At 41.1% G+C, this 13393-nt stretch overlaps 1 protein-coding gene across 6 annotated transcripts in view; it reads left to right on the forward strand.

Moving 5' to 3' along the window:
• The first annotated feature begins 1246 nt into the window (after window positions 1-1246).
• The window catches only part of LOC100857197, a 49502-nt gene continuing 37355 nt past the window's right edge, over window positions 1247-13393 (forward strand). For 5 of the 6 annotated variants that reach the window (XR_001466265.4, XR_006939266.1, XM_004940893.5 and 2 more), the window contains exons 1-8: window positions 1247-1438; window positions 1586-1686; window positions 1778-1847; window positions 2887-3017; window positions 3792-3880; window positions 6513-6612; window positions 10499-10542; window positions 11680-11757. Coding sequence is in view for 4 of the 6 variants with exons in the window: in XM_004940893.5 (XP_004940950.2) it covers window positions 1273-1438; window positions 1586-1686; window positions 1778-1847; window positions 2887-3017; window positions 3792-3880; window positions 6513-6612; window positions 10499-10542; window positions 11680-11757 (779 nt within the window). In the remaining 2 variants the exon portion in view is untranslated. Of the gene's footprint in view, window positions 1439-1585; window positions 1687-1777; window positions 2070-2886; window positions 3018-3791; window positions 3881-6512; window positions 6613-10498; window positions 10543-11679; window positions 11758-13393 lie in introns of those variants that run through there. The other variant, XM_046941147.1, reaches the window with a different exon arrangement.

Here is a 13393-nt window from a genome sequence, read left to right on the forward strand (position 1 = left end):
AAAAATCCCATAAAAAGCTTATTTGCTTAGGAACAATGTAATCTGCATTGCCTACCCTGACATCCTGCTAGTAATTCAGGATGATGGTAGGAGAAGGATTAATCTCACATTTCCTTTACACATCACCTGTGCCTCACGCCAATGCACAAATCTGTTTACAGAGAGGGAAGCACAGGCCTAAATCTGAGCCATTAATGGCACTAACCCAGTAGAAGTAAATACAAGCATTTAGGGTCACTGAATGAAACAATGAATGTTTGAACTATGATGAGGAAAATAATGATACATTTAATTTTTAAAATCAGAACCTTTATCTTTCTCCAACACAAAAACTAAAGCCAAGTTATTTTCCTTCTCACAATTTATGAGAGAAAAATGTGTCTTACAAGCTGTGCATTAAGTAACAGAACAAGTGGATGTAGTTCCTTTGCACACAATAGAACTATGGCATTTAATAGTATTAAGCTTCATCCCTTACCCAGCAAAGAGAAGTTTTTACTTGTACCTCTGTTTGCACTGCACACAGACTTGTTGCTGACTGTCAGCTTCACTCCAAATCACACAGTGCCACCTGACGTCCTCAAAGAGCAACACACTTTTTCTACAATTTGTGAAATCACAGTGAAGCCAAAACCTCAACATTACAGGACATTGCATCCCACATCTTCTCTAGAAAAGATCAGTGCAATGACTTGCCTCTGCTTTCATCAAAATAACCCTAATCTCGTGTATAAACTGATGATCTCAGAGTCAATCGTTGCTTCTCCTGATGGAGATGCTGGCAGGGAACTCTGTGGAAACACTGTATCACTACTCAGTAGTATCAAACCCCAAATACTGTGCTTGAAGTGCAAGAAAGGCAGCTCAGAACAAACCAGAAAACACTATAGGCTGCCATGTGTCTCCTGTTCATCTGTGCCTTGAATACTGTGCTTCTTGTCCCTACACCCCAGAAAAGTTGATGTTAAACTGGAGAGGGCCTGGAAACAGGTAGCAAGGATGGTCATGGGTTTGAACCTGCTTCAGCAGGGGAACAGTGAGTTAGCTGGAAGAAAGAAAGAATGATTTTTTTGGGGGGGGAGGGGTGTGTATGTGGCCGGGGTGTCCTTATCTTGATTTTAAGAAAATCATCTTTTAATCAAACGGAGACGAATACGTGAACTACTCTCACAGAACGGGGAGACAACGCCACCTGCTGGCTCTTCCCGGCGGGTCGGGGCCTGAGCCGTAGTCACGGGTGGCGCCCGCCAGCCCCTTGCTGCTGCCGCCACCATGAGCTTCGCCGCGCTGCTGAGGCTCCGCAGGCCGCGGCTGCTGCGGCCTGTGCCCCGCCCGCAGCGCTGGAACCGGCGGCGCGGCAGCGGCTGTGAGCCTCCGGCGGGCGCCGCGGTGCGCATCGGCTGCGCCTCGGGCTTCTGGGGGGACACGGCGGCCGCGGGTAGGCGGCGGCAAGGGGCTGGCGGGCACGGGGAGCAGGGCCCCGGCGGGGCGGCCCGGAGCGCTGCGGGCGGCCCCGTTGCGTAAGTGGCCGCCACAACGGCCGGGCGGGGAGTGGGGCTAACGGCGCCTTCCTCCCTGCTCGCAGTGCCGCAGCTGTTGTACGGCGGGAAGCTGGATTTCCTCGTCTTCGATTACCTCTCTGAGATCACCATGTCGCTGCTGACGGCAGCCAAAGCCCGCTCTCCCGTGAGTAGCAGCTGTTGGCGTACAGCCGGCTTTAGCAGTGGGGTCGGACTGCGTGATGACCCTTCCAACCCCTGTGGTTCTGCTATTGCAGGTGTTGGGTTACGCCCCGGATTTCATCTCCACTGCCATGGCTCCATACATAAAAGATATTCACAGGAAAGGTACGTTCCTCTTCACGTTCACACCTTAATGAAGTGCACTTGCAAAATGAATTTTGTGTAGGTTGTGTTCCTATAAACAGCTGTTGGTCACACCAGTGGTGTGCTGCCTTATAGACATAACCTCAAAAGACGCAACATGAAGTGCACATCTGGTGGTAGAGTTTATATAGGGCACATTTGAAATGTTTGCCTGTAATTATAAACATGTATGCATGTCTCCAGGTAATTATTTTTGTAGTTTTGGTTTGAGAATGGAAAGTTGCTTGAAAATCTCTTGTTAAAATATCTAAATCTTGTGGTTTAATGCAGTCTAAGGATTTGTCAGTGTTCTGAATTAGTTCTAATACTTCTATTTTCCTAATGCAGTTCTTTTTGTTTATATGACCATATCTTTATAACTTACTGAGTTTGAATGGAAGAAAGGAATCATTTCCGCTAAGCACCCGATACCATGCTATCATACTCTGGAATTCAGAAAAATATAGATGTTTCTGCTAAAGTGACATTGCTTGGAAAGTATGAGCGCCATAAAAGATTGCTCTCCTGTGTTGTACCTGTAGGAACTGGCATGATGCTGTCATTTCCTCATTGTGTTTGTGTTGGTGGTCACTTTCACCTTTTTTGCAGGAAGGGAAGAAGATAATTGTAGAATCATAGAATCACCAAGGATGGAAATTATCTCTGAGATCATCCAGTCCAACCATCCACCTAATCACCAGTATTTCCCACTAAACCATATCCCTCAGTACAGCATCTAAACATTTATTGAACATCTCCAGGAACCGGGGGGTCATCCACATCATAAGGCCTGTCTACAACAATTAACTTTTCTGAAAACAGTCCCTCATTGGCTTAGTCTGATCCTTTCATTTTAGGAACATAATGGGGCTCAAGGCTTAACAAAGCGTTAATATTTCACTTGATTAGATGCCTCATACCTTGCAAAGATTATGTCTTGCTTGACTTTCAGTTTGCTTTGAGTTGTTGAAATATACGTGATTGTTAATGCTTCTGTGCTTGGTTCATCCTTTTTGTAAAGGCATTCGTGTCATCAGTAACGCGGGTGGAATTAACCCCCTAGCTTGTGCGGCTACTCTTCAGGAGGTGGCAGAGAAGGCAGACATTGATTTGAAGATAGCTGTTATTACTGGAGATGACCTAATGAGTGAGGTATGGCACTTTGCCTTTAGGCTTAGTAGGACTGTGCAAGTTATTCTGTATAGAGAAAAAATTGGCCTGAATTTATTTTTTGCATCTTTTTGTAGTATCTTTATTCACAGAGTGAATCACAGAACGGTTTGAGTTGGAAGGGACCTTTAAGACCATCTAGTCCCAACCCCTGAGCTATGGGCAGGGATGCCTCCCTCTAGACCAAGTTGTTCACAGCCCCATCCAGCCTGGCCTTGAATGCTTCCAGGGAGGGGGCGTTCACTGTTAAAAGCATTTAAAGGAATTGCTCTTTTTATTTTTTTAACGCACAGGGTGTGGTGAAGAAGGTTAAGTTCAGCTCCTTATTTGCAAAGTACACCTATGCCCCTCTGGGAATTTAATGTGCTCTGAAATTAACTGCCTTGAGCTGCGATTTTCTGGCCATGTCACCATTGCTGTTACAGTAGACATTTCTGCTGGCAAGGTTTGACTTGCTCAGTCTTACAGGAATTAAAGATGATTTGAAAGCCTAAGGAGCATACTACTTCATGGTTGTTGATCATCTTTGAAAGGAAAAGCATTCTTTAAAAACTGACTTAACCTTTATTTTCCAGCACTCAGAAAAAGAAGTGTCTAGAGCTTTTAGTCATTCAACTGATTTGCATTTTTTATTAATTTTAATGATTGTACTACTCTTAGAGTTGCTGTGAAATGAATATGTTGTCTGATACTAATGAAAATTTTACAGTAGGTACTACAAAATACTCATAAATTTGGTGGTTTGTTTTCTAACAGAAAGAGAATCTAAGAGGAGCTGGCATCACTGATTTAGAGAGTGGCAAACCATTTCCAGATAGTGTTCATAGCATGAACGTGTATCTTGGGTGAGTTACTTTAACAAGTTGTTTTTTGAATGGAAAATAATTTTTAGTGTATTGACTACATGAATCTGTTTTGATTTGCAAGTAGAACCACCTAGGCACTTAAGGTTCACCATTGTATGATTCAAGCAACTAAAAAATATTTTCTGCTTTTAGCCTGTAAATAAATTTTTAATTTAGAACCTTGCCAGTTGTGACTTTAACATTACATCTCCTGAGAATTCTCAGGTTTGATTCAAGATAAAGTTGCTGTAATTACAGTTATTAAAGCTATTTTCTCCAGAAGTGGAGCATCCTGTGACTATATGGTGCAGTTGTTAAGGATTGCCATTGCTGGAGTAATGCATAGCCCTTCTACTGAAATAATGAATCATTATGACTGGCTGCTGTTTTGGCTTGTACGGCAGAGGTTTGGTTGTGCTTAAGGCAGCATATATTTTTTCCTCAGAAATGAGAATCTTTTAATAAATTGCTCTTTACATTTGTATTCGGTGTTTTCTGTTATAGTTCTTGCTAGATTTTCTTTTTAACCTTCTGTTAATCTTTGCCTTGCAAGATTACAGATCGTAACTATAAATGAAATCTTATAAACAGTGGTTAATTTTTATAATATTAAGAAGGTGTTAATTCCAGTTCAGGTGATGCATGATTCACAATTTTAGGAAAAGGCAACTCATAAGCAGAGTGGACAAAAGCAGACTAGTATGAGAAAGATACATTTTAAAAGTTTATTGTGTATGACTCTGCTTTACTAATGGAAGCTAAAACAAGTGAGTCTTGACCTTGCTTTATTTTTTTATTTGTTTCAAATAAACAGTATTTCTTTATGGGCCCCTTCATCTGGGATGCATTGAAATGTAAGGCTATTATCCAGCTTCTTAAATCAGCTGTTTCGTAATGTACAATGTTCTTTTATAGCATCTGCATTGGATGCTTAATCATATAAACGTTTCTTTTGGTTTATATATGTATGTGTATATATATATATGTAAACAAGTCAACTTCATAGTATACTGGATAAAATCAAGAAGTTCTGTAGATACTTAAAATAATTTCTTAAATTCCATAAGTCTAGTTATGTTTACAGTTTTATTCTTGGTTCAGTGCATGAACTACGTCTGAAAAATTATCATTGTTATAGATTATGAAATATTTCTTCTGTCCCTCCTGATTTATGTTCTGTGGATTGAGTTAATATGTTTTTTTCAGTAAGATGCAAGCTTACTAATTGACTGCTTTCTAGATGTAGTTACATAGCTTTCTTAGTATCCCACAGAAACCCATTTGCATTTCTCACATGACCATTACAGAACCCTATGCCCAGTGGCATGATTTGTTTTACACTGTATATTTTATTGTCTCTCTAATCAGTATCCTTTAATTTTTATATATTGAAATGTTAATAAATACATATTTTTGCTTACATCATTAAGAACTTATGTGCATTATTTTTTTCTTAAAAAAAAAAAAGAAGTAAGTCTATTAAATCTGTCAAAGAAGAACATTCTTAGTTTTTAAAGACACCTTTAAAGGATTATGGTTTGCATTTTTCAATTTGCCTAATTCACAAAGAGTGGCAGAATCCATTAGATAGCTTTGACCAGAGCACATGGCTCTGGGGTTCTAAACCCATGCTTTCTCACTGTCGGTCCTTGGAAGCAGTGAAATTGCTTCTAATAAATTCTTTGTGATGCTAGGCAAAGTATTATTGAGGATATCAATAATCACATGTAGGAAAAAGTTGATGATAGTTGGTGATGGGGTCTCTAGCTACAGAGCCCTACTTGGGAAGCAGCCTTCATCCAGAAGAGGTTCTTGCTTTGGAGGCTAACCCTTAAATGAGCCCAGGGAGGGATTGAACCCTGGGTCTCCTAGGAAGTACGGGTGAATTGCTTGCACCTGTGCTTCCTGGGCCAGCCACCCCCTTCACCAGGTGCTCAGTCATCAGTTCAGGCCATGACATGACGTTACTCTTGCATTTACTGACCTCTACAAGCCCAAGCAGTTAATTTCAAGCCTGGTTAATTCTGACTGGGACAACTTTTACTTGACCAACCTGGAAAACCAGTTGCTTGAGTTTCTTCAGAAGTAACAACTGCACAACACTTTACTTGAAGTTGGCTGATTGTTTATGTTCCAGTAATACTTAATTGAGATTGACTTGAAGGGTTTAAGTTTGGAGGGCCATGTCAGCAGTCTGTCTTTGTGAATAATATCAAATTACAGAATAGGATTAGGTTGGAAGGGACCCCTGGAAGTCATCTGGTCAACTTCTGTTAGTGTTGGTGTCCCTGCTAGTTGGTCTTTATACGCTCATCTACAAATGAAATAGGAGTAATTATTATTTTCTCAGAAAAACACTTTGTATTCTATTACTGATAATAAAAGTGATCCTCTGTACATTGTGTTTCAGGACATTTTGTATGAATGTCAAGACAAGTATTTCAATTGTCATGAAATTGATTGGATATTCTGATGCTTGCTTTTAAAAATATTAACAATCACTTAGTTGTTGTATGAACAAAGCTGGTTTCATTCAGACTCATTAAGTGATTCTTATTTGATTTGTGATGGGGAACTGATTTTTAAATAGTGTATTAAAAAGTAAGAATAGCATATTGCTTGTTACCTTCAGGGCAAGACCAATAAGCAGAGCTCTTGACCTTGGGGCTGATGTTGTAATCACTGGTAGATGCGTCGACAGTGGGATTGTATTAGGAGCACTAATTCATTCTGTAAGTACAAGTTATTTACAAGGTGATGATAAACAGAAGTGAATGAGTATTTGGGAATCATTAAGGTTTTTTTGCTCCTTCAGAAATTTTAAACTAAAAATGATGAGCTCTTTTGTTTTTGTTTCTTTTTTTTCTTTTGTGTGCACGCATGAAACTTTTCTACCTTTTCACTTCTACTAAATCTATAACAGAGATATTTATGTTCTTAAGTATCATGAAGTTTGAAACAGTTTCAGTGAAGTGAAGGGAACTTTGCCGTGTTTCACCAGCATTTCACTCTTGTTTTTTGGGTTTTTTATTTTTCCCCAACTTTAAAATTTAATGTAAGGATAAGGAACAAATGTATTTTCAGTACCGCAAGGTGGCAGTAGTAGATCTGGTTTTGTGTGGTGGTGGATGTGTGGTCTTTTTCAGTGGGTAAGCAGTTTTATTTTAAGTAGTCGAACAACATATCTCAAATTCCTCAAGTTTCCACAAATAACGCAAGCAGGATATGTGGATTTCTCAAGTGCTTTGAATAGGTTGTGCATACGGCAGATGGAGAGAGCTGATTCTGCCTCTCTGTTCTGCTTTCATGAAGCCCCACTTGGAGTACTGTGTCCAGTTCTGGGGTCCCCAACACAAGAAGGAATTGGAGCTGTTGGAACAGGTCCAGAGGAGGCCACAAAGATGATCAGAGGGCTGGAGAACTTCCCCTGTGGAAACAGGCTAAGAGAGCTGGGGCTCGTCAGCTTGGAGAAGAGAAGGCTCTAAGGGGTCCTTATAGCAGTCTTCCGGTACCTGAAGGGGGCCTACAGGGGAGCTGAGGAGGGGCTTTTTATAAGGGCTGATAGCGACAGGACAAGAGGAAGTGGCTTCAAACTGGAAGAGGGTAGATTCAGACTAGATATTGGGAAGAAATTCTTTGCTGTGAGGGTGATGAGACACTGGAACAGGTTGCCCAGTGAGCCTATGGATGCCCCCTCCCTGGAAGCATTCAAGGCCAGGCTGGATGGGGCTGTGAGCCACCTGGTCTAGGGGGAGGTTGTCCCTGCCTGTAGCAGGGGGGTTAGAACTAGATGGTCTTAAACATCCCTTCCAACCCAGACTATTCTATGGTTTTGTTAATGACCACATGCTATGAAAGCTGGAGGCTCTCTTTTGGTGCATATTTTAAAAGTCACAGAATCACAGAATGTCAGGGGTTAGAAGGGACCTCAGAGATCATCTATTCCAATCCCCCTCCTGGAGCAGGAGCACCTAGACTAGATCAGTCAGGAACACATCCAGATGGGTTTCAAATATCTCCAGAGAAGGAGACCCTGTAACCTCTCTGGGCAGCCTGTTCCAGTGTCCTGTTAGCCTCCCTATAAAGAAGTTTTTTCTAGAATTTTTGTGGAACCTCCTGTGTTCCAGTTTGCACTCATTACCCCTTTTCCTATTACTGGGTGTCACTGAGAAGAGCTTGGCTCCATCCTCCTGACGCTCACCCTTTACATGTTTATAAACATTAATGGGGTCACCCCTCAGTCTCCAAGCTAAAGAGACCCAGCTCCCTCAGCCTTTCCTCGTAAGGGAGATGCTCCACTCTCTTAATCAACTTTGTGGCTCTGCACTGGACTCTCTCAAGCAGTTCCTTGTCTTTCTTGAACTGAGGGGCTCAGAGCTGGACACAGTATTCCAGATGCGGTCTCACCAGGGCAGAGTAGAGGGGGAGGAGAACCTCTCTGGACCTACTAACCACAACCGTTCTAATACACCCCAGGATGCCATTGGCCTTCTTGGCTGCAAGGACCCAGTGCTAGCTCATGGTCATCCTGTTGTCCACCAGGACCCCCAAGTCCCTTTTCCCTACACTGCACTCCAACAAATTAGTCCCCAACCTGTACTGGCACCTGGGGTTGTTCTTGCCCAGAGGCAAGACTGTACACTTGCCCTTGTTTTATTTCATTAAATTTCTCCCTGCCCAATTCTGCAGCCTGTCTAGGATGGCAGCATATCCTTCTGGCTTGTCAGCTACTCCTCCCAGTTTTGTGTCATCAGCAAACTTGCTGACTGTGCACTCTATTCCCTTATCTAAGTCACTGATGATTATATTGATTAGTACTGGTCCCAGTACCAACCCTTGAGAGACTCCACTAGATTCAGGCCTCCAACTAGACTCTGTCCCATTGACCGTGACTCTCTGACTTCTTTCCTTCAGTCAGTTCACAGTCCACCTCACTACCCAATCATCCAGACCACACTTCCTCAGTTTAGCTGCAAGGATGCTGCGGGGAGATGGTGTCAAATGCTTTACTAAAATCAAGCTAGACCATTTCCACTGCTTTACCATCATATATCCCTCTGATTATGTCTTCATAAAAGGCTACCAGGTTGGTTAAGCATGAATTCCCCTTGGTGAAGCCATATTGATGGCCCCTAATGACCCTTGTGTCCTTGATATGTCTGGAGACAGCGTCAAGGATAAGTTGTTCGATCAGCTTTTCAGGGTAGGAGGTGAGGCTGACTTGTCCATAGTTACCCAGGTTCTCCTTGCCCTTTTTGAAGACTGGAGTGACAGTTGCTTTCCTCCAGTCCTCAGGCACCTCTACCATTCCCCACGACTTACTGAAGATAATGGAGTGGCCCAGTAATGACTTTCACCAGCTCCCTCAGCACCTGTGGATGTGTCCCATCAGGGCCCATGGATTTATGGATGTCCAGATTGCTTAACTGGTCTTTAACCCAGTCCTCATCAGCTGAAGCAAACTCCTTGGTCCTGACTTCCTCTGGAGCCTCAGGAGTATGGAGCTTCTCAGGACAGCCTCCAGCAGTGTAGACAGAGACAAAGAAGGCATTTAGTAACTCAGCCTTCTCTGCATCTTCTGTCACCAGGGCAACCACTTCATTCATCAGTGGGCCTGCATTGTCTCTGGTGTTAGTTTTATCTGCAGTGTATTTGAAGAAGCCCCTTCTGTTGTCCTGGACCCCTCTTTCAAGTTTTAATTCTAAGGAGGCCTTAGCTTTCCTAGTTGCCTCCCTACATCCTCTGACAACAGTCTTGTATTCCTCCCATGTGGCCAGCCCCTCCTTCCATGACCTATAGACTCTCCTTTTCCACTTGAGTTTGCCCATCAGTTCCCTGTTTAACCATTCAGGTCTCCTGGCTCCCTTTCTTGACTTCCTACCTGTTGGGATGCTCTGATCTTGAGCTTGGAAGAAGTGGTCACTGAATGCTAACCAACGATCTTGGGCCCCTTTACCTTCAAGTACCCTGTCCCATGGGATTTCCCTTAGCAATTGTTGGCCTTACTGAAGTCCAGGGTTGTGATTCTACTCGGTATTCTGTTCCTGCCACATGAGATCCTGAACTCCACCATCTCATGGTTGCTGCAGCCAAGGCTGCCCTCAGCCTTCACCACTTCAGTCAGACTCTCCTTGCTAGTGAGAACAGGGTCCAAGAAAAAAATATGTCAGGGAAGTTTCTGTTATATTGATTGTTTTTTATTTCTCTCTTGCTTTTTTGTAGAACTTGATTAAAAAAAAAAGTCTGTAGTTAAACAGAAAATGTACTGCTAAGATGACTGGTGTAGTCTAGGAAGTGGTAATTTTCAGAAGTTGGAAAAATATAGTGCTTTGTTTACATGAAAAAAAAGCGCTAGACTTTTTTGAAAAGGGTGTGACTCTAAGAATTTATATTTTTGAGGGGTCTGTGACTAAAAATTTCAGTGAAAACTGAAGTACATCAGAGTACTTTCGCAGATTTACTGCTTAGCAGCTCAAATCCACGTGCAGATCTTGCCAGTTAACTAGATTGTTCTTTCTGCAGTTAAGTGAATATATGATAAATATATTGTTAATCAAATTAGTCTGCTGTACTGTGTAAGATTTCCATATAAGTAATATGTTCATATTTCTTTTCTAGTTTGGCTGGAATAGGGATGAATTTGACTTGCTAGCAGCTGGAAGGTAAATGATATCAAAAGAAAGGGGTAAATCTGTATTTCATTTTGAATAATGCCAGGATAATGATTTTTTAAGCATTTGGGGAATTTGGATATTATTACTGTGCTCATTTATTCAAAAGTTATTCAAAGTAAAGGTTTTGGTTATGGTTCTTTAAGGCTCACTTAATACTCTTATGTTTGAAACTGAAATTTAAAAACTATTGTTTTGGAACCAATTCAATAAAATAAGAGGAGAAAGTTAATAATTTAACAGGTTAACTTCCTGTCCATTTTGTGAAATCTCATGATACAGAACAGTGACTCCAGCTTTTTCTGTTTGTCCATCAGTTTGAGTAGTTGAGGTTGACAGCAACTACTGTCTTCAAAGATACGACGAAGGAGTCCTGGTCATAGGTCACCATCCTTACCTGGTGTTGCAGAAGCTGAATATGAATAGCCCCGCTTGCAAGCCCTAGCAAATCCAAAATCCAAATCCTAAAGTTAGGACTGTCATGTAATTTCATTTTTCTGCATCACTGTACTACATTGAAGTCCATTAAAATTGGTGGCTACTTAAGTATGCTGATTGCACCTAGTAGTAGTGGTGTTAGACCTCCTATTGCTGGAGAATTATTGCAGAAAGAAACTCCAACTTTGCTGACTTGGGATTGAAGTTATTAATCTGTTTTGAGAGATCAAGGTCTTGCCTATAATTCTCTCACACATTTATGAAATACTGCAATTAAAGATTTGAAAATTGTAATGTGTTCTGTTCAAAGATATCCTTCTTGTTCTGTGAGATTGTACACCTCTTCATTAAAAATGGGCCTTGCATGTTTTCAGTTACAGACAACGTGAAATGCTAAAATACTGACTTTAGATCAATGCTTTTTGAAATAACTAATGAAACTTGATTTTTGGTGGAACATACCAAACATTTTTTCATATGAAACTTCACTCTTTTAAACTCTTCTTAGTCATCTTTCAGAATTCCTACATATGTTTAATGCAGAGTTTATAAACAAAATTCTAGGGAGGAAAAAAAATGAGCATGTTCTGATATTTAGCTTTATTTCCATCATATGATTACTTTTTCAGACTAGATTTGTGATACATCCTTTTACAGAATATTTTGTTGTTTGAACACTTGTTTTTCCAGCCTTGCAGGTCATCTTATTGAATGCGGTGCTCAGTGTACTGGTGGAATATTCACTGACTGGCATGTGGTACCAGACTGGTAAGTAACTGTGACAACAGCATGTATGTTTGTAGTAGACCAAATCATAGACCGCAAGAATCATCAAGTTTTAACCCCTCTTCTGCAGGTGGGGCCGAATATAAGGTCATCTGTGGTAAAAATCTGTTTCTAATTCATTCTACTAATAGAATGGCTTGGCTTGAAAGACCATCTGCTTCCAACCCCCCTGCCATGGGAGGAGTGTATGTGTGTAATGGAAAAGACAATAAGAATATTTTAGATGCTGATTTGTCAGTCAGAGTTGTGCATTGTCCAGTCTTACACAGCTTGCTTTGTCAGGGGTGACAGAGTCCTCTCTTGCTACGACTGTTGGTGTCTGCATATACATTACTGACCTTTGAAAAAGGGTTACATACATTGCTTGTGTTCAGATGTGCTGGATGAGACCTTCACGTAGGTAGGTCTTTCTGCCTGCTGAGAATTATCATGAGGAAGTACTCATGTAGTGTGCTTTTGATGAACTTGTTTTTAAAAGTAGCTTAAAAGCAGTTGGGGGGCATATTTCGCGCACAAGTGATTCTCCAGTTGCAGTTTATTCCTGTTTTCCTTGGGAGGAAAGGAAGGAATCTTGACTAGTATGTTGTCCATCAAAGTCAGTGCTACCTTTACATGATTGAGAGCTGAAGAACTGTGGGAAAGATAGAGGAGAAAAGGATAGTTTTTGTTTGGCTCTGGTCCTGCAGGGACCCACAGGATACGTTTTTCCTATTAAAAATCTTGGTAGCTCTCTATTTTTGAGGATTTTTCTATTAGAAATGGTAGTTGTAGGCTCTCGTTCGTTGCTAGTGAAAATGCATAGTTGATAGTGGTGACTGTGTTGAAGAATAGTGTATTGTAGCTGAGAATTTGCTCTATCAGAAAATGTTATTCTGTTCTGTGTATCTGTGGTAGTTTGTGTAGAAATAAATAGGAGGCATAAAATAAATTTGGGAGTGCCCCATTTATTATGAAAGCTCTTGGTTTACAAGTAAATGAATTGATCAAATTTTAGGCCTGTGAAACTCAACTATTTGTTGTTTCCAGTTAGACAAAGGCTGTTGAGTCATTACTTGTGTGAATTCTCTGATGCTTAGCAGAGAAAATTGAAGAAATCATTGAGTTTGTAGAAGACTAATGAACATTCTTAAATTACTGATTGTAAGTAAATGCTGTCAAAAAAGGCACCTACTCCTTTTCTGTTATTTGTGTAGTAATATATATTAGGTGAAGAAAAGAAGTGAGTAACACGTTGCTACTCCCTGTTTAATCTCTAGTGCATGGCACTCAGAGAATTCATGCAGTGTCAAAATGGACTGTAATGTCAGAGGTATATTGATAATGCACAGCTTTGTATTTCACTTTAATTAATCCCAGATATTGCTGTCTCTTGTTATTATCTAGTGTCAGTGGATGACTAGTGCATTGTTTTGTTTTGTTTTGAAATGCAGGAGAGAGTAAGCTAATGCTGATCAGTAAAATAATCATTTTGAGGAGATGATAAACACTGAAATTTTGCCCTAAGCCAAGAGTGTACAGTGGTTGAGACTGCATCCTCTGGCCTGGGATGACCAAAAGGGTAAGTCAGTAGTTGTAGTCTCTTCAGGGCTGGATCCAGATTGCTGTTTGGGACTTGCAT

The sequence above is a fragment of the Gallus gallus genome, chromosome 4, assembly GCF_016699485.2.
Source record: "Gallus gallus isolate bGalGal1 chromosome 4, bGalGal1.mat.broiler.GRCg7b, whole genome shotgun sequence".
NCBI lineage: Eukaryota > Metazoa > Chordata > Aves > Galliformes > Phasianidae > Gallus > Gallus gallus.